This window comes from Phodopus roborovskii, unplaced genomic scaffold (genome assembly GCF_943737965.1).
Source record: "Phodopus roborovskii unplaced genomic scaffold, PHOROB, whole genome shotgun sequence".
NCBI lineage: Eukaryota > Metazoa > Chordata > Mammalia > Rodentia > Cricetidae > Phodopus > Phodopus roborovskii.
In genome coordinates, this window is record NW_026126599.1 from 981,679 (window position 1) to 1,008,184 (window position 26,506).

At 37.7% G+C, this 26,506-nt stretch overlaps 1 protein-coding gene across 1 annotated transcript; it reads right to left on the reverse strand.

Moving 5' to 3' along the window:
* Positions 1–567: 567 nt before the first annotated feature.
* LOC127237339 (vomeronasal type-2 receptor 116-like) lies at positions 568–20,862 on the reverse strand. The gene is made up of 6 exons (XM_051205572.1): positions 20,660–20,862; positions 10,742–11,033; positions 9,573–10,376; positions 8,616–8,843; positions 4,782–4,905; positions 568–1,496 (listed from the first exon to the last, which is right to left on the reverse strand). Exons 1-6 carry the CDS (start codon positions 20,860–20,862, stop codon positions 568–570), a joined length of 2,580 nt encoding a protein of 859 aa, XP_051061529.1.
* Positions 20,863–26,506: the final 5,644 nt, after the last annotated feature.

The following is a 26,506-nucleotide window of genomic DNA, read 5'->3' on the forward strand; positions in this document are numbered from 1 at the left end:
TTCTACAGTACTGCTTAAGCAGGGCATTTCAAATTCTTCACAGACTTATAGGAAGTTTCATGTAATTGTCTTTTAGGGTAAGTATTTGATTACTGGTATCAGCCTTTGTGTTATTATTAAGATATAAATTGGTCTTCATTTTACTCTAGTATGCAGCTCATTATATAATCATTTGACAAGTAATTTGCATGTCAAATTCATATTAATTATAACAATGTACTGTCTTACATTTAATACTACAGGAAATATAAGCATGAAGAATTCAGGAAATATCAATGGCATTAAACGCCCATGGAAAATATGAGTTCGTTTGGTTTTATAAATACAAAGTTATGCCATGTTGAAGAGGTGAAGAAGGAATACATGTTTCCTTCATATTTTCTTTAATATTTTTCAGAATACCATGCATATTCATGGAAGTCAGCTTTCCATTTGAGAGAAGTAAGCAATCCAAGCATGTATTCATTAATAAATGAAAACAATAATTATAATGGCTATATTTTCTCTGTGAATTGTACAGGTCCCAAAGAGGCCTGTAGGTGTCTATATAATTCAGAAAAGCATGCACTAAACTGTATAATCTACTTTTCCTCTAGCAGGTGCTTTGTTCCTGACATAATTTAGCACATTCCTATGTGGTCTGAACAAAATAATGTAGCACTTGGGAACAAAGATGCAGCCTAGGAGGCCTGCACTGGATGACAGGATGGAAAAGCCTTCCATGGCAACTGTGACTTTCCCCTTAGTGCTGTGGTAGACAGGAAGGAAAGTGACCCACACACTGAAGAAAACCAACATGCTGAAAGAAATGAACTTGGCTTCATTGAATGTGTCGGGTAGGTTCCTGGACAGGTAAGCCATAGTGTAGCTCCCAAGTGCCAGGGAGCAGAGGTATCCCAGGACAGAGTGGAAGGCAATAGTGGAGCCCTTGTTGCATGAAGCAATTATGTGGCCATGTTCAGTGTGAGCATCTGAGTCAACAAAGGGAGGAGAGATGCTCAGCCAAATTCCACAGAGAACAAGTTGGATAAGAGTGCAGACTGGAATGATGTAGTTAGGAGCCCTTGATATCATTATCCACCTTATCAGTCTCCCTGGAACTGTGGCCTTAAAAGCCAGAACCACAGTAATGGTTTTGGCCAAGACTGTGGAGAGAGCCACTGTGAACAGAACTGCAAAAGTGCTCTGCTGCAGGACACAGGTGGCTGTGTTGGGATGGCCAATGAAGAGCAAGGGACAGAGAAAACAGAAGGTCAGAGTGATGAGCAGGATGTAAGTGAGAGACCAATTGTTGGCCTTGACGATGGGAGTGTGGTGGTGTTTAACAAAGACACAAAGAACACCAACACTTATGGTAGAGAAGCCCAGGGCCAAGGAGGCCAGTGTCAGTCCCAAAGTGTCTTCATAGGCCAGAAAGGTAACTGTTTTCTGGAGGCAGTGGTTCTGCTCTGTGTTTGCATAGTGACTTTCTGGACACCTCATACAATGATCCGTATCTATGAATTAAAGATATTGTGAGTCTCTGCTCAGATTACCCTTTGGTTGCAAGCCACTTCCCAGCACCAACTCTCTTGTATTTTCCCACATTTTCTTTGTTGTTTCAGACTCATGTACATCAGTGCTTAGTAGTGAAAATTTCCATATGCCTTCTAATTCATGATCCAGGATCTTCTTATTAAACATGCAGTGTACCTTTCTATTCTTTTTATTAGTGTACTTAAGTACATTTTCAATTAAGAATAACTTGCATTTGTTTATTTAGTCATAAATTTCTGAATTAAATTATATAACCATAACTTGATCATAGGATCACGTCATTCCCTTGTGTGTCTTTGTCCTGTGATTTCAGTGCAAGGAGAATGTGATTTGAAGGTATTTTTCTTGTAATGTTCTCAGTTATCACACTCAAGACTATCTATTCCCATAATGCTTATTGGTTGAATCCTCCTATATGTTCATTCTCTAATGGTGCTTACAGGAACATGAACTATCAGATTTGTGAAAGCTTGAAAAACTCCCTTTTTGAAACTTATTAGTCATTTCTAGGAAGAAATGATCAATTTAACACATAGAAATAGAACTCTTGTTTTAGTCATATTGGTCAGGGAGTATTTGTATGATACTATATCCCTTTACATTTTTGAGTTTCATCTTGAATTCAGAAAGATATAAATAACATTCTATTTATATCTCATTTTCTTTCAATTAAAACAGTCTGTTTTTGTAAGTAAATTTTTCAATTTGATGGATTGTTGAAAATTTGCATTAAGATATTGAATTCATCATTTTGCTACTACCTTGTCTTTTATTCCATTATCAGCATTTTATTTGTTATTTCTTATATTTCTGTCTTTGTGCTACCCTCTCACTCTCAAGGCACTTTGTCTCCTCTATTTTCTGTGTGTTTACTTCTGGTGATTAAAACTGAGCATGAAATGGTTCAGAATCAAAATCCTGTATCTTCTTTATGAAAATTGCATGGAGTATAAGACATGACCGATTTGTTTTTATAATTTGGAAGTGCTATGAAGTTAGTTACACTTCATTTGATATGTTTTAAAATATGGGACTCACTGTTTTAAAATATTTAGCATTTATGTTTTACTTTCTTCTTTCTTACTAAATACAATTTGAAGTGTCTCATTTTACTGCAACCATTCAGGTTTTGATACTGATGATTCTAGTTTTCTCTAATGAATACACTTAATGTGTTCATGAACTTACCTTGGCTCTAATGTACACAAAGTCTCTATATGCATATGAAATCTTGGTGACATGTATAATAGATCTCAATATGTACATTTTATATTAGGCAAATAAAAGTCCCCAAATATTTGAAACTTTCTCTGCTTATGAGCTTTTGATACCATATCTGAGTGTTCAGTACAGCCAGTGTGGTATTCAAAACAATCCAGTTAATATATGAAATGTCTCATTAGAAATTAATATTAATGTCGAGGATTTCATTTTGATTTTTCTTTCCATAGTTAACATTGTTTCTAAGTGTGCTCCTTCCATTCGCTGTTTCCACTGTCTCATGCCAATTTTCTCTTCCTTTGATATATTTAGGCATAATATCATTGTGAAATATTAGATGAAGATATGTTACATTTGTTTATTCTGTAGAACATTTCTTTTGTGATACAAGCATGTTTCATTCATTGATGTTGAATTTATTTAACTCCGTGAAGCTGTATTACTTTTCCTGTCTAAAATACCTGATTGGTCTAATCAAGAGCAGAATGGCCAACAAACAGAAAGGGCTGGCAGGTAGAAAGAATAAGTAGGAGGAGAACTCTTGGAGAGAAGAATCAAGGAGCAAAAGAAGGAGGAGAGGAGGATATCAGAGGCCAGCCACCAAATTACACAGCAAGTCATTGTAAAGAATTTATCAAAGAATATAGAATTGAGAAATACCATTGCCCTGAGGCATAAGGTAGACATGATAATTTAAGAAGCGCTGAGTAAAAACAAGTCAAGCTAAGGTCAGACTATATTAAGTAAGTATAAAGTTCCATGTCAGTATCTGGGAGCTGAGTAGTGGGCACCCAAGAGATGAAGAGTAAATAGCGACCAACTATTTAAGCTACCTGTACTATGTCCATCTTTGCCTGAAAAGTTGATCCTTCAAATGCAGTGTTCTGCCTTGTTCTATTAACAGAATTGTATGTGTTCCTGGCCTTTTCACAATATTATTATTAATGCAAGTGGTGATATAGCATTTTCACTTAGCTGTCACAAAAAATAGTTCCATAATTTGCCTCTTTTATATGTAATAATGCTTCCATTGTTACTTAGAAAATAAAGTCATTTGTTTACAATGAGTTAATGACTATTTACCCACATTATTTAGTGGTGGTTAATCAAATTTACTCATATACATACAAACTATTGATTTAAAAAATATTTATGTTCCATGGAAGAGTAATGTAATAGTATTTTGACATACCACATTAATTGATGTTTTATGGGTCAAAACATGTTTTAGATCTTCATATATCCCTCTCCTTGGAAAATAAAGCTTTAGTGTTTCTGGTACTTTATACAGATGGAGGAACACACACATACTAATAATGTTGAACATTATTAGTGCTGTACATCAAAGACGAAGGTAGATAAATAATTTGTGGTTCAGGGAACCTGTTACCCTTAAGAGGACCTGGGTTGTGTTGTAAGCACCCACATGGTGGTCAATACTATCTGTGACTCCACCTCCAGGACATTTGATGCCTTATTCTAACTTTTATGTAGATCAAATAAGTAAAGTGTACATACATACAGGGAGGCAACACAACCAGTGATAAAAATTGACAAAATATAAAATAATAACTTTGACAGATGTCCATGAGTACATTAAATACGAATCTTTCTGACACCTCTGATGAAGCCAGAACCATGACTGAATATATGCAACCAAGGGACATAAGGATCCAACCCTTAAATATGTGTCAACCATCAGCTAAACATGCTTTGAAAAAGAAATGAAGCCTGTTAATTATACTCTCTCTGTATTACATCCCATGGTGAAATAAAGAAGACTACTTTGTAAACAGTAAAGTTATTCTATGAAAGGAACAATGGCTGTAGAGTATCAGCAACATAAATCAAGCATGAGTTTCAATGCTCAGGGCACCATTTAAAAGATGATAAAATGAACAAAAGTATTATTACTTCCAAATCAAGAAGAACAGGGTTTATCTCTACTGTCTCTTTACATGAACTGATATATTACCAAAAAATGTGGCATGGTAGGAAAGTCCCCAGTAAAATATGACATTTACCTGTTTCATTGGAAATCTCATTATCTGAACACTGAGTGCAATCATAGCAACAGGCAGGCCTCCCCTCCTGGGCAGATTTTCTGAATCCTGGAAAACAGCTCTCACTGCACACAGAGCGAGGAAGCTGAGAATCAAATACATGATGAAAATACTCAGGAATGGACTGTTATAAAGTAATAAAACAAATCAAATCAAACATCTTGATATTAATATACACACCTACGAACACATGATTTTTGACAAAATAGCTAATATTATACATTGGAAGGAGGAAAGCATCTTCAACAAATGGTGCTGGCACAAATGAATGATGGTGTTTAGAAGACTGTAAATAGACCCATGTCTATTGGCATGCACAATTCTCAAGTCCAAATGGATCAAAGGCCTCAACAGCAATTCATCCACACTGAACCTCTTAGACGAGAAAGTGGGAAGTACCCTTGAACAAATAGTTACATGAGACTACTTCCTGAACATAACTCCAAGAGCACAGATACTGAGATCAACAATTAATAAATGGGACCTCCTGAAACTGAGAAGCTTCTGTAAGGCTAAGGATACATTCGACAAGGCCAAACGGCTTCCTGCAAACTGGGAAAAGATCTTCACCAAGCCCACAACTGACAGAGGGCTGATCTCCAAAATATACAAAGAACTCAAGAAACTAGTCAACAAAATACCAAATAATCCTATTAAAATGTGGAGTACACAACTGAATAGAGAATTCTCAATAGAGGAATCCAAAATGGACAAAAGACAATTAAGAAACTGCTCTCAGTGTCTGTGACCCTGGAGTTATGTTCAGGAAGCAGTCTCCTATACCAATTTGTTCAAGGGTACCTCCTACTTTCTCTTCTAAGAGGTTCAATGTGGCTTTATTTATGTTGAGGTCTTTGATCCATTTGGACTTGAGTTTTGTGCATGGCGACAGACATGGGTCTATCTGCAGTCTTCTACACACCCTCATCCAATTGTGCCAGCACCATTTGTTGAGGATGCTGTCCTTGCTCCATTGTATAATTTTAGCTGTTTTGTCGAAAATCAGGTGTTCATAGGTGGGTGGGTTAATGTCAGGATTTTCAATTTGATTCCATTGGTCTACTTGTCTATTTTTGTGCCAATTCCAGCCTGTTTTCAGAACTATAGCTCTGTAGTAGAGCTTAAAGTCAGGAATGGTGATGCCTCCAGAAGTTCTTTTATTGTATAGGGTTGTTTTGGCTATCCTGGGTCTTTTGTTTTTCCATATAAAGTTGATTATTATCCTTTCAAGGTCAGTGAAGAATTTTGGTGGGATTTTAATGGGGATTGCATTGAATCTGTAGATTGCTTTTGGCAAGATCCCATAGAGGGATAACTGTCTTTATCTAGGAGATAAAGGAGAGAAGCCCTAGTCCCTACTTCACATGACCTGTCAGATCTACATGACCCCAACTGGATGGCATTCCCCTACATATGGAGTTGGGGTGGGTGGATGGGAGGGGAGGGTGTTTAGAGTGCAGGTGAGAGGGCAGAGAGGGTAAAAGGGAGGGAAGGATGGAGGGAGGGAGGGAGAAGGAATTGGGATCGGCATGTAAAATAATAAATTAAATAAAAAATGCTTTGACCCCAAAATATAAGTTCAAGGACAAGTTACTGGGGAAAAGGATTTCTATTTTTGTTTCCACAGAAAATGAAAAGCTGTGGATGTGGTTTGATCAAGCCAGACCGCCTGAAACAGTACCAGGTGATTCTACATTCAAAACAGCTGGACCAAGCAGCCTTACAGACTACAGCCAGGATTTCTGCATCTTCTTAGAATCCCCCATGACAGCGCCCCTTACCAGCAGGAAGTGGTTTGGAAAGAACAACGCCCAAATTCCCAAATAGTGTCTATAAATGTTTGTTTTCATTTAAATGGACTTGGATATACATATACAATACATAAAAAAAAAAAAAAAAAAAAAAACACATACATACATACATACATATACATATACATATACATATACATATATATATATGGAGAAATTGCTCAACATCCTTAGCCATGAGGGAAATGTAAATCAAAACAACAACTCTGAGATACCATCTTACTTCTTCCAGAATGGCTAAAATTAGGAACACCAATGACAACTTATGCTGGACAGGATGTGTTGAAAGGGGAACACTCCTCCACTTTTGGAGGAGTGCAAACATGTACAGCCATTTTCGAGATCAGTATGGCATTCCTCAGGAAATTGGGAACCAATCTACCACAGGACCCGACAATCCCCCTCTTAGGCATATACCCAAATGATCCACATCCATGCAACAAAGACATCTGTTCAACTATGTTCATAGCAGCATTATTTCTAATAGCAAGAACCTAAGGCAACCTACAGGCCCCTCAACTGAAGAATGGATAAACAGATGTAGCACACCTACACAATGGAAAACTACTCAGTGTGTGTGTGGGGGGGAAACAAAACAATGGAATCTTGAAATTCGCAGGCAAATTGATTGAACTTAAAGAAACCATCCTGAGTGAGGTAACCTAGTCACAAAAGAGGAACATGGTGCTCACTCATGTATGGATTTAGATGTAGAGCAAGGAATAGCCAGCCTATAATTCACCCTGCCTGAGAAACTAGGATACAAGGAGGAACCTAAGAGTTTCATACAAGGTTCCTCACAGAAGGGGAAAAGAACAAGGTCTCCTGAGCATAGTGGGAGCGGGGGTACAGTGAGTGGAGAGGGCATTAGGAGAAAGAGAATTGGAGGAGAGCAGAACATGTGGGACTCAGAAGATTGAGTAGGAGGACAAATAGATGAGAACAAATATATGAGATACCATAATAGAGGGAGCCATTGTAGGTTTGAAGAGAAAAGTAACTCTAGAGAAATGTTCACAGACCTACAAGGGTGACCCCAACTAACAATCTGAGTAACAGTGGAAAGGCTACCTTAAATGCCCTTCCCTGATAGTGAGATTGATAACTAACTGATATGCCATTATAGAGCACTCATCTAGTAGCTGATGGAAATAGAAGCAGACGCCCACAGCTAAATACTGAATCAATTCCTGGAATCCAGTTACAGAGAGGGAGGAGTGATAAGAAAAGATGTCAAGACCAGTCTACAGAAATCCACAAGACAGATGACCTGAACAAGCAGGAGCTCATGGACCCCCACACTGACAGCTGGGAAACCAGCACTGTAACGACTCTGGCTCCCTGAGCATGGGTCTCGTTAGAAGGCCTGGGCTGTCTACGGGTCCTGTAACAGTGGAACCAGGATGTATTCCTGGTGCATGAAAGGACTTTGGGAGCACATTCCCCATGGAGGGATACTCCCTTAGTCTTGACAGATTTGGATGATCCTTCCTGGAAGGCATCACCCTAACTTTGGAGTGGGGTGATTGGGATGGGAGGGGTGTGAGGGGGGAGGGAGAGGGAACTTGGATTGATATGATACACACCCACACCCACATCCACATCCACACCCATATATATATATATATACACTCCTGTTCATGGGCTTTCATGCTTTTGAATACCGCCAGGTACCAAAAAGCAAAATATCTATCTGGTGACATTTTCTAACCTGGGGGTAAAATTAATTATCTCCTCAGGTGGTTTCTGCATATTGATGAAATCTTATTATATAGACACTCTATATATAACTGGAAATAAGTGCTCATAGAAAAATGAAGGAAAAATAAGCAGTCCCTGTATCCAGAATAGTGAATAAATAATTCCACAGATGAGAGTAAGTTTGTGCATACAGATTTGTACTCCCCAATGAACCAATAGCCATTACATCCTCAAACAAATGTTTATTGATAGAGTTCAAAGAATGTGATAAAATCCAACCAACCTCTGTAAATCCTGTGGCCCACTGTATCATATGGTCAGACAAGAGAAGTCCTTGGCCCTTTGGAGCTTTTGGAGAAAATATTCCAACTTTAATCTTTTGTCTGAGACCGAATGGAAAATCCCAGAGGTTGAGAATATTGTATTCTGCTTCCAATTTCCTTTGTGAATCTAGAACCACAATGTTTCCAGCAGTATTTTTGAAATGGATGTTCCTGAGAAAAAGGTGAAGCTAAAGAGATGCAGAATCATATGATGATTTCATTCCCATGGAAGTTCACAACAACCTCATGAAGGGATGTGTCTCATTATCCTAAATACATGACATTAAAAGTGCAAGCTATATCAACTTATCAATGTTTTACTGGATAAAGACCAAAAATGAGCATAATGTTTCTAGGCTGCCAGTTTCAGATGAAAGAATTAATCCCCCTCCACAAACAAACACATCAGATTTATTATATGATTGTTGATTCAGGGAAATTTCCATGCTCTTGAAGTGCTATTCACTATTAAGTGTTTCAACTTTTATATCAGAGTGTTTATTTCTAAACTGTATAAAAATGGACAGATGCTCAGTTAGGTAATACAAACATAACTTCAAAATTTGAACTTTAAGTTTCTAGTATAATTTGATAATTTAGTGTCTAGTGCCCAAATTTCTGTTTTGAAATATACTTGAGAATGAATTTTCAAATTTATTTTATTATTACTATAAATCTTCAGGTTAATTGTAACACAGAGTAGATAATGACATACACATATTTAAACCTGTCATTGCCATCCAATCATCAGGAACATTGACATAGATGTCTATAATAAATTCTAGGTGATAAATTATAGCAGTCTCTCAGGTTATTTTTGGCAAATTCTGTGTAGTGTGCTATCATATAATGATTGATTGTATAAAATTAAAAAATGTCACAGTGCTATTGGTAAAATCCACAAAGTGAAAAATTACCTCCCAAACATAATTATTTGCTTTTTCCTTTCCATAGAGATAATTTTGTTCTTGATTTATAGTCATCTCATGGAGGCTGTGAGCCACAGCATACACAGAATTATATACATTGTAACTTTCTTCAGTCATATCCATTTGCCAAATATATCTAGGCAACATTTCCAAGGAAGCATTGGGCAGACAGTTGCCCAAAATTTTACAATCAGGTTCTGAAAAAGAGCAATTGAAGTGTGCATTCCAAATGAGAGCAAGATAGTGATCATCTGGGTATTTGGAAGGGTTGTATGCCTGGAGAAAATTCCTGTATTCAGAAATCTCAGCATGGTGATGTGTGAAAACGAGACTCCCATGTATTGAATCCAACATGAAACAGTTACTAAGACTATGTAGAGGCCATTGTGACTTCATGACCCAGACTTTCCAAATCATTGAAAAGGCCACCATAGCTATGATTAGACCACTTAAATCTTCCATGTCACCATAAATGATAACCACATTTGCAGTTGATTTTATAATCTTCTTGACAGTCATGATAGAATTATGATTAAATGAATTCTCACTGTCTGGAATCATTTCTACAAAAGCTATACACAGTCCATTCTTGTCCATCTCTCTTCTCAAGTCTGAGAGAATCTCAGCACCATTATGATCGTCTACAAGAACCAGTCCCACCCATGTCCAGCTGAAATGAAGCATCAAAAGGACAATGGCACGTGACAGAGATGTGTCCTTGGGTGCTGTCTGGTAGAGAGAAGAGAACTGTCTTCTGTCACTCAGGAGAGTGTCAAATGGGCCAAATGTAAGCTGATGGAAATTTCCAATGGAAACAAGAGGGAAAACATTGTCATAGAACACAATCTTAAACCTGAGGCAACACTTTGTATTTGTAGAGACTAACTTCTGCTCATGGAGTTTTAATCTCCTATCTTGCTTTGAGATCATCTATAGACAATTTCTTTCCAGACACAGCAATTTCTGTACACCTTATATAGGCTTCAAACTTTTCCTCTTAACTATCTCCAGCAAAATATCTGAGGCTTTATAACCAAATGCCTGAGTTATTTTCTTTGATTGATGAATGACATATCCTAACTTCTGTACATTTTGATATACCTGAAGATCTGCAGTTTAATACAGGTTTCTTGTTCCCTCACAGCCTTGTCCCTCACCTGTGGATATTTGTAGAGATTCAGCAGTCTCCCAATATGTGCAGACGTTGCCCATGAAGTTCCTGTCAGTAAAGCAGCAGCCTTCTTCTGCCTTCTACATGTGTAATTGGGAATCATTGTTCCCATGCCTGTGAGGCAAATGAAAGGTGCCTCCAGAGTATTCCATTGATTGCTGTCGACATTGTAGAGATCAAAACCTAGAGATATGTTAGGTAAAATATGAGTGTTTCTGTTGATTTCCTCAATGGCGAATATGAAGGCCAAAAAATACTGGTAGCTCCTCGTCCTGTATCTGCAGAGAAGGATTATCAACATTCATAAAAAGGTCTCTTATAATAAACAGTATGGTGTAATGGCTCTCATACCTTCTTTCTTAATATTTACTAACAAAAATTTTGGTCATCATGTAATGGTTACAATCTAAGTGGCAGGTTATATAGTACTTGGTGATTAAATTACCTAAAAGCCTCAGGTGGATCAAAAATATCTGGAAGAAGTTTACTTGAACTTACATCCCACATGGAATCTACTAGTAAGTAGAAACATACAAAACCCCCATTTTTTTGTTGCTTATGTGAGATAACCAGCAGATGGAAACTCAAATCTTTAAGACTCCCCTGTTCTGTACTCTAACACCTCAATATCTAAAACCACATTCTGTCTGTACATAGAAGAAGAGCTGCAGTATTTCAGTGGTTGCAATTAAGGAGCAATGATGCTCAGTGGCTTGTCTGCCTGAATTGTATGCATCAGTCCTAAAGCAACATGAGTAAATGCACCTGGGAGGAATATAAATATCCCCCACCCAAGCACAGTTCATTGAACAAACTTTTACTCTCCTATTACTATCTCCTTCTTTCTGAGAGCCATAGAAGGAACAGCACAATGACTGAGTGACCTTCCTATGGATTAGCAGCCAATGTCATGATTTGACCTTGTGTGTGTGTGTGTGTGTGTGTGTGTGTGTGTGGGCATTGTGTACACATATACTGTATTTTCCTTAATCTGCCTTCCACTTTTTCTATGCCTTCATGGTGTTCTACCTGCTAATCAAAGTGGATTACACAACAACCTAAAAGACCTGATGATGGATGTGAGTAGATCACCTTGTAGCTGAGTTCAACTTAATGGAAAATATGACCTGGTTTGTTGCCCATATGATTTGAGGATCATCATCAAGGTGGGAGTAACCATGTGATTTGGCCCTTGTGACAGGTGTGGGTCCAGAGGGTTACAGGAAAGCCCACACAGATACACTGTAAGAATGATTTTCTAGCCTTTCCAGTTGTAGGAGTCAACAAAATCTCATGGACTGACTCACTGCCCCTTATTAAAAGGCTTTTTACTGTTATCCCATTTATACATTAACAAGTTAATTTCCACATAACCAACTCTCTTATCTAAGCTTCCCAAAGGGACAATGCCAAATGTAATATCCTGATTAATGAATACTGTGATTTCCTAGATTTTCCTAAGCAAGTTTTGAATAGACTTTGAGTCCTTAGGAGTCTCTCAGATACAATATATGTACTTTAAACAGAAGGCACTAGGGACCAAGTTAGTAGTCACAAAATGCATATCAAAGCTGGTTGTTACCACTCAGAATCCAATCAGCTGTACACTTCTAAAGGGTATCCTGCCACACATGTCTTTTTAAAATATGTTAGAATTAAATATTCTGAAGACTTTGAGGCTTCTCATCAAATTCAGCATTTTCTGTCATTCTTTTACAATCTTATGTAAATAAGCAATGACATTTTAAAGCTAATATGTTTATTATTATGCCTTGTGGGAGAGTAACACTATCTAAAACAAGTAATCAGAAGTGATTCACATGGTTGAATGAGCCTATTGATTCTGAAGAGTTTTCCATAACACTCATTCCTTTACTATCAGGTAACTGTTTTGTAAAAGGTTCTCAATTTCTTGCTGTAAATTGTAAATTATTATAGAAGAATTAGGGTGACTCATCAAATGCATCTAAGTCTTCTCAGTCATACTTGCTATTGTTGAACTTGAAATTGAAAGGTGTAATACTATAGGATGTAGCATTGGGATCACATTTGCATTTTATCTGTTTCATGAATATTTCTTTTTATTTATTTATTTATTTGCTTATTTATTTCCTCTCCCTCCCTTTCTCACTCCCTCCCATGCACCCTAACCACCCTTCCATTCCATTCCCCTCCACTCCACAGGGAGTCATTTGGAGTAGGGACTAGGCCCTCCCTCCTACCTCTAAGTTAAGGGAGTATCCCTCTATGGGGAATGTGCTCCCAAAGTTTTTTTGTGCATCAGGAATACATCCTGGTTCCATTGTCTGAGGTCCCTTAGATGGCTCAGGCCTTCTAGCTGAGACCCATGTTCAGGGGGTCTGAGTCATTCCCATGATGGATTCCCAGCTATCAGCCTGGGGGCCCATTAGCTCCTCCTTGTTCAGGTCAGCTGTCTCTATGTGTTTCCACAGCATGGTCTTGTCCTCCCTCTCTGCATATGAATTCCAATTCGGCTCAGTGTTTACTTGTGGGTGTTTGCTTGTGTTTCTAGCAGCTACTAGATGAGGGCTCCCTGATGGTGGATAAGTTAGTTATTGATCTCATTACAAGGGAAGGGCATTTATGATAGCCTTTCCAATGTTGCTCAAATTGTTATTTTGGGCCAGTCTTGTAGGTCTCTGGACATTTCTCTAGAGTCAGTTTTCTCTTCAAACCTATAATGGCTCCCTCTTTTATGGTCTCTCTCTCTCTCTCTCTCTCTCTCTCTCTCTCTCTCTCTCTCTCTCTCTCTCTCTCTCATCTATTCCTCCCCTGACTCAATCTTCCTAATCCCAGATGCTTTCCTCTAGTCCCCTTCTCCTTCTATCTCCCTCTCCACTCACTGCCCTCCCCAACTCCCAATATGCTCAGGGGTTCTTGTTCCTTTCCTCTTCTGTGAGGGACCTTGTATGAATCTCCTAGGTTCCTCTTTGTATCCTAGTTTCTCTGATGGTGTGAATTGTAGGTGGGTGATCCTTTGCTCTGTGTCTAAAATTCATATGAGTGAGTACATACCATGTTCCTCTTTTGTGACTGGCTTACCTATTCAGGATGGTTTCTTCAAGTTCCACCCATTTGTCTGAGAAGTTAAAGATTCATTTTTTTTCTTCAGCTGAGTAATATTCCATTGTGCAAATGTGTCACATCTTCTTTATTAATTCTTCAGTTGAGGGGCATCTAGGTTGCTTCCAGATTCTTGCTACTACATATAATGCTGCTATGAACACAGTTGAACAGATGTATTTCTTGCATGGATGTGGATCATTTGGATATAAGCCTAAGAATGGGATTGCTGGGTAGATTGAGTCCCATTTTCCTGAGGTACACGTTTGCACTCCCACCAGCACTGGAGGAGTGTTCCCCTTCCTCCACATCCTCTCCAGCATGAGTTGTCATTGGTGTTTCTAATTTTAGCCATTCTGGAAGAAGTAAGATGGTACCTCAGAGTTGTTTTGATTTTCATTTCTCTGATAGCTAAGGATGTTGAACACTCTCTTAAGTGTCTTTCAGCTTTTTTGATTTTGTCTATCTAGAAATCTCTCTTCAGTTCTGTACCCCATTTTTGAATATGGTCATTTGGTGACTAGTTTCTTGAGTTCTTTGTATATTTTGGAGATCAGCCCTTTGTCAGATGTAGAGTTGATGAGGATCTTTTACCAGTCTGTGGGTTGCCATTTGGTCTTGTCAAATGTGTCCTTTGCCTTATAGAAGCTTCTCAGTTTGAGGGTGTCTCATTTATTATTTGTTGATCTCAAAGTCTGTGCTACTGTATTCATGTTCAGGAAGCAGTCTCTTGTACCAATTTGTTCAAGGGTAGCTCCCACTTTCTCTTCTAAGAGTTTCAGTGTGCCTGGATTTACTTTGAGGTCTTTGATCCATTTGGACTTGAGTTTTGTGCATGGCAATAGATATGGGTCTATCTGCAGCCTTCTACACACCATCTTCCAGTTGTGCCAGCACCATTTGTTGAAAATGCTTTTCTCCTTCCATTGTATACTTTTAGCTGTTTTGTCAAAAACCAGGTGTTTGTAGATGTGGGAGTTAATAACAGGATTTCTGATTTGATTCCATTTGTCGACCTGCCTACTTTTGTGCCAATACCAAGATATTTCCAGGACTATAGCTCTATAGTAGAGCTTGAAGTTGGGGATGGTAATGCCTCCTGAAGTTCCTTTATTGTACAGGCTTTCTTTGGCTATCCTGGGTCTTTTGTTTTTCCCTATATAGTTGATTATTATCCTTTCAAGGTCAGTGAAGTTTGTGCTGGGATTTTGATGGGGATTGCATTGAATATTTATATTGCTTTTGGAAAGATTGTCATTTTTAATATGTTTATACTACCTATATTTTTAACTAATTTCCTGACAGTATAACACTTTGTGTCAAATCAGCTAACTCATTAACTGTCACACTATCTATTTTATTTTGTTGTGTCTGAATCTCTGAAAAGTGCTTATTCCAGTGTCTAATGATATCAGCAGTTAGTATTTGTTAGTGATGAGCCACTCTTGATGTCACAGAACTAGCACTAAATGCAATCATTCCCATTATAATATCAATAATTAGTCCAACCATTTGATGTTTCTTCTTAATATTCTTTCAGCAGGCCTCTGTACCAGCATGATCATGAGTGTGTCTTGCCATGGACCTGACAGTTCTACCAGTATCTAGATTGCCCTTTTCTAGGAAATGATAAACTTTCAGGTTAAGTTTAGAGATATACTAGAATTAGCACAGACATGAAGCATATAGCTTTGTGGTGATGTCTTGCGTCTACAAATAAAGACTGTCTGATTTCAGAGAATGAAGCTTGCCATTAGCTAATTATGATGGGTCTAGAAGCCTGTATAGGCAGAGAGAACATGTGGTATCTTGGCAGAAACAGGATGTATGCAGGGACAAGCATAAACTCCCTCTCTCATCAGCTGAGATGGTAGAGAGGTCTGGTGGTTGTTTGCTCCTTCTTTCTCGTCTCTCAGATTTTCTTCTTTATCCATCTCCATGATTTTATTACTTAGACCAATTAAGAACTCCATTTACACTTTGGTCCCCAACATGGGGCCGAACATTTTTGGCAGGACAGGGGCAAGTTGCCTCAAAATGATCCAGTCAGGCCTTGAGAAAGTCCTAGTTTATTAGACTCACTGCTACTCCCCTGAAGCTGTTGCCAGAAGCTTACACAAACCTTATTATGTTTTTCTTTGACTTAGCTTTTATTTGGGCTAAAAGACACTTTCCCAGACCTCAAGACATTCCAGAACCAGCACATCCAATATGGTCATGGCTTCAGCCTTCTTTACACCCTCCATGCACCCACTGCATCCTGATGGGTAATTGGTAATCAGCACATAGTTTGCTCTTGTTTTCCCTTCATCTTAACAAACATACATTTGGGTCATTTGAGATTTGCTTAAAACAGAAGGATGGACAACATTCGGACAAGTCAGACCTGAGCTTAAGTGTTTTTTGGCTTGCTTTGGTTTTAAACCTATGACACTTGCTAGCCAAACATTGCAACTTAAACTTAAGACTAATAAGAGGCATGGATGACTTTCTGAGGATTTAATTTGATGTAAATTACTGGACAGTTTTGCATTTTATGCTAGTATATACATCAAATAATAAAGAATTTCATACAATAAGGAAACTATTGCTACAGACGTTTCAGATAATATTGCCATCCAGATATTTTGAAATCTTATTGCTTCTAATGTAGAGGGAAATTTATAAAAGGTATATAATCAACATGGGACATATTCACTCTCAGAAATTAAAAAAGAGATTCCAATACTCCTCACAATAAAAGCAGAAGGGTCTTGGCCAAACTCTTTTTAAGGGACTACAATTACCTTCTTAACTACACCACTCAGAAACACAACTTAGAAAAAGCACTAAGGACCAATCTACTTCTCAAACATGGATGCAAAAATACTAAGTAAAATATTGGCAAATTGAATCCAAGAACACATTAGAAAAAATCATTCATCCTGATCAAGTATACTTCTACATAGAGATACAGGGATGGTTCCACATAAGAAAAAATCTTTCAATGTGATTCACCAAATAAACAATCTGAAAAAGAAAAACCATATGATCATCTCATTGGAAGCTGAATATTGACAATACCCAACACCCCTTCATGATAAATGTCTTCGAGATCAGCAATGAAAGGAACATATCTAAACAAAATAAAGGCAATATACAGAAAGTCAAAAGCCAACATCAAGCTAAATGGAGAGAAACTCAATATGATTCCTCTAAAATCAGCGATGATAAAAGGTTTTACAGTCCGTCCATATCTGTATGAACAATATGATAACCAAAGGAGATCAATGGGATACAAATTGAAATGAAAGAAGTGAAACTTTAACTATTTTCAGCTGATATGATCACATACATGAATGACCCAACTCATTCTACCAGGGAACTCCTACAGATGATAAACACCTTCATGAAAGTGGCAGAGTATAAGATTCACAAAAAAAGTAGCCATCTTATATACAGATGATTAACTGGCTGAGAAAGATATCAGAGAAATATCTTTCTTCACAATAACTACAAACAACATAAAGTAGCTTGGTATAACTCTAACCCAAAAAGTGAAATGCCTGTGGTATAACTCTAACCCAAAAAGTGAAATGCCTGTATGACAATAACTTTAAGTTTTTAAAGAAAAAAATTAGGTTGGTCTCTTGATGATAATCAATAAACTCTGATATGGTGGTACTTCTAGATAGTTGTTTTCCCTTAAACACAAAAGGAAATGCCAACTGTAAGTTTTTAACCAAGGAGGCAAAATAAGATGTTGAGGGCAGATGGCCTACAAAACAAATGCAATAGTCAGGTGGATATCAACAAGCTGTGGAGTTAAATTAGACCATTATTCTCCACACAGTATGGGAATCTACTTTAAATGGATCACAATCTATTGAAAGTGGTAGAAGAACTTATACCTTGTATTTCTCAATATATTGATGTATATCAAAACTTACTGAAGAGGTTACCAATGTCATACAGATTAGCATCAGATATCAAAAGACAGAACTAAAAAATAATGAAGATTACACTACCAGAAAATGAAAACATTTTCTGTAGTAATGGGAAGTGTCATCAGAACATCATATAGGGAGAAACATTTTCCATTTGTTCGTTAGATGCAGGGCTGTTGTCAAAAGATTTCCTTTACTGAAGAAGTTGTAAATGGCATCAATAAAGCCTCCAGTCAACAATGGTGTAAATATATTCACAGATAGTGTACAAAGGAAAAACACAAACAGCTTTAGACTCATCGCCTGCCCTCTGCCAGATGTGAGTCTGGGACCAGTCCAGGACGAATCCCCTCACATCCTTCCCTGGAAACACCTTGGGTCAGCCCCACATCTCCTTCTCCACTATAAATTTGGCCTGACTGGTTCTTTCCTGGTACACTGGTCCATGCACCACCCAGAATCTGCCTTCCCCTCATCCTCGATCCTGCTGGCCCACTGCTCGCATGGAAGAAATCTAAATGCTCCTCATCTGAACAATGGATGGAGAAAACTTTAATACATTTTCATAATTGGGTACTACTTGGTAGAAAGACAAAAGGCAATGGGATCTTAAATTTGCAGGAAAAAGAATGGAACTAGGAGAAACCATCCTGAGTGAGGCAACCCAACCACAAAAAGACAAACATGGTATGTAATCACTCATATATGGATTTTAGACATAGAGCAAAAAAGTATCAGTCTACAATCAATCTTGTCAGAAAAGCTAGGTGTCAAGGAGGACCCTAAGAGAGATCTACATGGTCACCCACTCCAGAGCAAGTTGGCAGCATGGGGGGAAATGAGAGGGAGTTAAGGGAAAGAGAAAGGGAGATGGGGCATAGGGGAGCAGGAAGACTGGGTCAGAAAAAGAGTAGAGAGTGCAAGAAATGAGACCATAATAGAGGGGACCATTATAAGTTTTAAGAGAAACCTGGCATAGTGACATGTCTAGAGACCTACAAGGATGACCCCAACTATCAATATAAGTAATAGTATAAAGGCATCTTTAAATGCTCTTCCCCTACTATGAGATTGATGATTACCTTATATGCCATCCAAGAGCCTACATGTTGCTAATTGAAGCAGAAGTAGAGACCCCCCAGCTAAACAGTGAGCCAAACTCCTGGAATCCAGTTGCAGAGAAGGAGCAGTGATGAGCAAAGGGGTCAAGACCAGGCTGAAAAAACCCATATAAATACAGTTGACCTGAACAATTGGGAGCTCATAGACTCAAGTCTGTAATTGTATTGTTAAAATAGCACTTGGACTTGTGATATCATCTCTATGTTTAAGTACATGTAAAAAATGATGCTCAGATATGAATATTAAGATTGTCTGTTTGTAATTGCTAGGAGGGGATGTTAACACACATTTACAAAATGACAGTTAAAATATTCCTGAAGAGGAAATGAGCTATCATGCTAATATGTGTAAACCAGCGTTAAACTGACATATGTATATGAATACTGAATATAGTTTGAATTGTAATATATATGAATATAATTATAAGTATATTTAACTGTACACATATAACAATATATATTTTATATTTAAGTTATGATCTCAAAATGTCAAATAAACTTAGAGATTAAAAAATATTATAATGGAATATGTTTCTTACCACATCCATGTCCTTTTTAAAATGATTATCAGAAAAAACATGCATTTGTGCATTCAGTCAAAATGTGAGGAAAATCAACAGTGCAAACAACAAAATTAACCCATTTTCCTCATATAGTCACGTAGGCACATTCCTGTAAATGGAAATCTGTCACCATGTTTACTGCTTCTATTTCAGACTAAGTTGTCAAAAGATACTTATGTGTGTCAACTGTCCCTATCTGATCATTTCTCCTACTCTACTTTCCCTGTGCAGAGGACTTGGCACTTAACCCAGGTTTCATCACAAACACAATCATATCACAAGGACCTAAATTCATCTTCACCTCTACTTGACTGTGTGCTGACTCTCCACTTGAAACTTGCCTCTGCATTTCCATTTTCAACCATTGTATTAAACCTGAATACAGGATATTTTCTTCAATCCCAGGTCCCATGAATCTTACAGCTACAGAAGAGTTTGCATGTAATAAAATAGATCTTACTTCCTTCACAATGAATTCTCTATAGCATTGTCCAAGTGTTTCTAGTAATTTTACTGCAACTTTCCTCTAATATAAAAGGCACAAAACTAAGATACTACTCCCATGCTTCACCATCAACATCCATGTGACATCCAGAACACATCCATGTCAGTTTTAATAATTAGAAATATAGTAATGAATTGGAAAAATGATGCAAAATTGACATACCTTAAAAGATTACTAATTAAAATTAGGGAAAAACTGTAAATAATTTTGAAAGCATTTTAAAAAGAAGATTCCCACAGTTAAAATTCTCACATTGGTTTCCATAATGAGCAGCAGATAGCAAGACAGTCCCTGTCTCTCTGCCATCATCACATAGGGACTCTATAGTCACTGTGATCACTGGCATCATTTCTGCTGAATGAAGAACTACACTTCGAAAGTGCCCCAAAACAACATGTCAAATAGTAAGCTATTCCACCTGCATGGAAAATCATGAAAATGATCCAGCCCCAGATACCTGCCAGCACTTCAGGGGAACACAGAGAAAGCCAGGATAACAAATGTGTAAAATGACATAAGTTCAAACAAACACTTTTTCTCTGGCAGAACAAAAAAGGCAGTGGGAAGATACACCTGAAAGAGATTTGTGAGTCGAAGAATGGGTATGCCAAAATGGGAATTAAAATTAAGTTTATGTCAATCAAAATTTACTTGAGAACAACAAAATGTGAGCAGTGAAAAGAATTAAAATTTAAAAGCACTTACTGGATGTAAATACTTTTTTCGCCTGTAAAATTAATGGTCTTCTGACGAAAATAACTGAAAAATGGAACAAACACAGCAATGATCACATTTCCATCACGATATAAATGCTTTTGTTTTTTTGTATTGCATTGAGAAGAATCAACAGAGTAAAAAGGAACAAGATTCTGCAAGAGCAAGAAAAGAAAAATCCAAGAGAACATCATAAAAAAAAAAAAAAAACTGTCTATCACAGTGTAAGTATGGAGGACAGAGATCAAAATGTGTTCAGCAGCTACATATAGAGCTCAATTGTTAGTGAACACAAGGGTTGGTAATATTGTTGGTGACTGAATTAATCACTCTTATCACATGATTCTTTTGACAAGCCTCATCTGCACTCCAAGGACAATTTTGCAAAAACGTTCCTTCCTGAGACTTCACTTCTGAGATCCTGCATTCAAGATAAAACAAGTTTCAAAAACATTTGGGATTTTCTTGAACCACAAAGCTATTGATTTCATCTAAGAGGACACACAGCCAGACCCCAGGGATGACTCCTCTTGGATAGACTTGCCTAGAGCTCTTTACCACTAAAGTTACATGAGACATTGAATCAGGATGACGCAAGGACCTTGCAAGCAAGGACACCAAGGGAGATGAGAGGGAAAACATCCTGAAATACTTCCAACCAGACTGGGCCAGTGAAAATCAGTTGCAAACCATGCTCTTTAAAAGTGATTATTGCCTATGCCAATCTAACTTGTCAATGGCGTGGAGGAGTCTGAAACCATTATTTTGCACAAATCTTGCATGTGCTCATACCAATACTTCTCTCATGTCTCAGTGTAGTCCAACACATTTTTCTCATTCTTTTGAAACTGACAGGATAATTCATGAATTCCAAATCAATGGCCCAATCCATGATGAGAAGAGGGTTTCTGTTTGCTTTATGAGTTCTGACCTACTAGGCTATTGTGTTACTTATCAATAATAAATCATCCATTTAATATAAAATCATGACCCCTCTCTTATCCAAACAATGAGGTTTAAGGCAGTATATATGCTTTTCTTCTAATATAAAGAATTGAAAGCTCCCCTTACACTTTCCTCCAATAAAATAAGTAAGGTCTTATACCCTCAATCCATAAAGTACAAGATGTTCATTCTGAATACTTTAAATTAATTTAATTTGAAGAGAAGAATGGGCCATGATAGTTAATTTAAAGTTTGAACATGGGCACATAATACTAAAACTCACCCATAGTTTCACTTAAGTTCCATTTTACTTGTTTACTCTGAGTTGAAAAGTTAAATATATCAGATAGCTTCTTACCTGATCACTGCCACACATGTCTAATATACATCTTCTGTGTATAAAGGAGAAAGTTCTGAATACTCTTCTACTTAATGACTGTCACTGGGTCCTGAACTTTATCTTGATTGAGCTCATAAGTGACTCAAGACCTGTGTCTTCCTGATTTATCTGTTAAGCCATTAAGCTCTGATATCTGTGATTGTGATTGATAATGGGTTATATTATGAAACGATCAGTATGCATAAAGTCTATTTTTGACCTGATGTAGTTGGAAAGACTGATCACCAAGACAGAAAACATGGAATCCAGGACTGATATTTTCATTATCTGACTCTCAGAATAAGCTCATAATTATTCAGAGGTACAGATATTAACAAGGCCAGGGAAACATTCAATTTGCATTCATCTGTTTAGAATTGTGGGATAATAGAATCCTCATGTTTTAAAACTCTCCTTTTTGGTTTTGTGTTGTAGCAGTACCAGAAAAATATAGGTGGACTGGGTGCAAATCTTTTCTAGCAAATAGTCTCCTAGGCAATTCAAAATTAGCCATACAATTGCTCTATATAGCTGACTTATATTCTATTTGCGTTTATTAGTTTAGTGACGGATACTCGAAAGTTCGTATGCTGGTTTCCCAGCTATCAGTCTGGGGTCCATGGGCTCCCCTTTGTTCAGGTCAGCTGTTTTTGTGAGTTTCTAGAGGCTGTTCTCAACCCCTTTGCTCATCACTTCTCCCTCTGTGCAACTTCATTCCAGGAGTTTTGCTCAGTGTTTAGCTGTGAGTATCTGTTTCTGCTTCCATCAGCTACTGGATGAAGGCACTAGGATGTTGTATAGGGTAGTCATCAATCTCATTATTGGGGAAGGGCATTTAAGGTATCCTCTCTGCTATTGCTGTATTGTTAGTTGGAGTCATCCTTGTGGGTCTTTGGGCATTTCCATTGTGCCAGATTTCTCTTTGAACCTGTAATGGCTCCCTTTGTTATGGTATCTCTTTTCTTGCTCTCCCCAATTCTTTCTCCTACTCAATCACCCTGCTTTCTCATGTTCTACTCTCCCTTCCTCTTCTCCCCTTTCTTTCTCCTAACTCCCTATTACCTCACACCCCTACCCCCAATTTTCTCAGGAGATCTTGTCCCTTTCCCCTTTTGTGGGTGAATATGCATGTCTCTCTTAGGGTCCTCCTTGTTTTTTACCTTCTCTAAAGGTGTGGATTGTAGGCTTGTGTTCCTTTGCTCTATGTCTAAAATTTATATATGAATGAGTATATACCATGTCCATCTTTTAGTGGCTGGGTTACCTCACTCAGGATGATTTCTTCTAGTTCCATCCATTTGCCTGAAAATTTCAAGATTCCATTGTTTTTTCCACTGTGTAGTACTCTATTGTTTAAATGTACCACATTTTCTTTAGCCATTTTTGAGATGTGGGCCATCTAGGTTGTTTCCAGGTTCTAGCTATTACAAATAATGCTCCTGTGAACATAGTTGAATAGAAGTCTTTGTTGCATAGATGTGCATATTTTGGGTATACGCCTAAGAGTAGTAGATTAATTTGCATTTTCTTGAGGAACTGTCAAACCTATTTCCAAAGTGGCTGTACCAGTTTACATTCTCACCAGCAGTGGAGGGCTGTTCCTCTTTCTCCACATCCTATCGAACATAAAATGTCACTGGGGTTTTTGATTTTAGCCATTCTGACATGTGTAAGATGGTATCTCAGAGTTGTTTTGATTTGCAATTCCCTGATGGCTGAAGATGTTGAGTGTTTTCTTAAGGGTTTTTAAGTGTTTTTCAGTCATCTATTAAGTATTCTCTTTTTAGTTCTTCACCCCAGTGATGGGAGATGTCATTCTGTATATATGTTTCTCATACTGGTTAATGAATAAAGCACTCTTAGCCAATAGGAAAGGAAGATAGGAGGGACTAGGACACAAGGAGGAAAGAAGAAGTAGTAAGGAGGAGTCTTTTCACAACCTTGGAATACTCTTCTGCTCCACCATACCTAGCACCTTCCATTTTAAATATGTCCTGTTTTAGATTCTTTCTGTAAAGTTGTGTGCTCTTTTCCAGGGGAGAGATTTCTTCTGCTACCAGAAGTCCTTAACATAACATTTCTCCTTTTTTCTTTACATTACATCTTCTCTTACACTGAAGCAAGACTTCAGGGAAGAACAATTTTTTAAAATGTTTTTAACTTAGGTGTGTCTGGGCACAATTTCAAAATCCATGTTCTTTCTGGTGGCAGGGACTTAAATACTAATGAACCGTTCATGTATATTTATGCTTTGACTTTCATGCATTACAAGTATTTTTATATAGACAGTTACTAGTATGATTACTTTTGAAGTTGTTACACATCATTTCAATTAGTTCTCCTTCCTCTCTGTCCTGTATTTACCTCCCTCTCCACCCCAAATACAGCCTTCCCATTTCATCTTGTCATTTTCTCTTGTGAAAACTGGTGTTTTGTTCTTTCTCTCTCCATTTCTTCATATCTGCTCTGGTTCCTTTTTATTTTCCTGCTTTCTTTGATTCAGTACTTACACATTTGCTAGAAGTTATTTCCATCATTGGTATACATGGACAAAAAAAGCTGACAATGTTTCTGCATATGCCTCAAAGAAAAGGAGACATTGTTTACTTATTTTAATTTAAAGCATGTTACAGGCATACCACACAATCCCACATGGCAGTCATTTACAAAATGATTAAAACAAACTCTAAATAATAGCTAAACACTCAAAGAAACAATGGTGAATAGATTACAGGCCTTAGAAGACTTTCAGTCTGATACACCAGAAGAAGAGGTACAGGTAACAGGGCATGAAAAAGATTTAAAATTTCCTACACATTTCAGTGTCATGGGAGACTTGCCTAAGGTCAATTTGTCAATTCCAATGGCTTTTGCTGTATCTCGTACTGAAAATCCAACAATGAAAAAACATCGAAAGGTTTCATTGCTTATCAGTGGGAACCAATAAGTATGAAAGATTTAAAAGGAATAAAGGAAACAGTAGTCCCTTATGCCATGCACTCACCATATGTAAAGCAATTAGTAGAATCATGGGCAAGGAATAAAAATTTAACCCCCTAAGGATTGGTATCAATTAATATCAGCTGTGTTTGAAAACGTGTCTCAGTTACAATGGAGCGCTTTGTGGAAAGAAGCAAAAGCTTTTGAACTTCAGGGCTTAAAGAAAGGTTATAAAGCTCCCCAAGATAAAATTCTTGGTGACAGTCTTCATGCTGATCCAGAAACTCAGGCTGCATATGATGATCACATCTTGTCTCTATGCATTACAGCACCTTTGAATACTTGGGATAAGGTTCATGAACCAGGGGAGAGGAAGGGACTGAGAGAATGATTTACCATATTTCTACAAAGATTGTCTAGTGCAATATAATTAGAGGCAGCAGACCCAGATTCTAGGTGAATACTCATAGAATCATTAGCTTATGAGAATGTGAATCCACAATGCAAATAAGTGCTTTGGCCCTTAAAATTCAGATCAGCACCATTGGATGAATGGATCCTGTATACAGCCAACATTGAGTATAATGACCATGGCACTGAAGCTTGGGTAGGAGAACCAATCTCCAAAGGTTTGAAAAGTCATCAAAACTTAGGATATTTTAATTGTGGTAGGCTAGGACATCTAAGAAGAAATTGTAGGCAAAGCATTCCTAGGAATAACACGCCTAGGAATGAATCAGACAGAATGCCTCAGCCTTCTGGATATTTAGAAGATGTGGCAAAGGCCAACACTGAACCAATGAATGTAGATTGACCAGAGACAAGCAAGGAAACCCTTTACAATCAGGAAACTCCTTGGGGGGCTCTCAAATACCCTGTGTCAAAGGTGGTCCAGGCATTCCAAGTCACCACAGAGGACAATCTTCCCTAGGATAATTAGAAAATCTAGTGCCTACTGTAAAAAGAAATTCATACTGCTCTGGATGACAAATTAGCTATGGAAGGTGAATCAAACATAAATGAAGGAAACACAAAATGTATATTTTGGCAGACTTCAATAAACTGTCAAAGACCTAGATTGAGAGCTAAGATGAATAACAGACTGGTAGAGAGGATCGTGGACACTGACATTGACATGACCATTTTAAATAATAAGTCTTGGCCTCCAAGATGGCCCCTGTAAGGATGAGCTGGGTACTCTGTGCCGAGGCACTCAGCAATTGGTGTAGAAGTAGACCCATTAATACTCTCTGTGAACTGTGAGTTCCACAATGACATTTAAATAAGGCCAATGGAATTAATCAAACGATCAGTACCAAATTAAATTCTCTTTATGTGCAGACAATCAGGGTTATTAAGATGACTCGGTAATAGGTAGCAAATGGAGTTTCTGTCTCCCACACTATCTAGATGTCTGCATAGTATTTCATGGCATTAAAACTAAGAATATAGTAAGGGCCAGAGAGATAGCTCAGTGGGTAATGGTGCTTGCTACTAATCCTGACAACCCGAGTTTGATCCCTGTAAGCTGTAGGATGCCAGGAGAGAGCTGATTTTTGCCAGTTTCCTTTCGG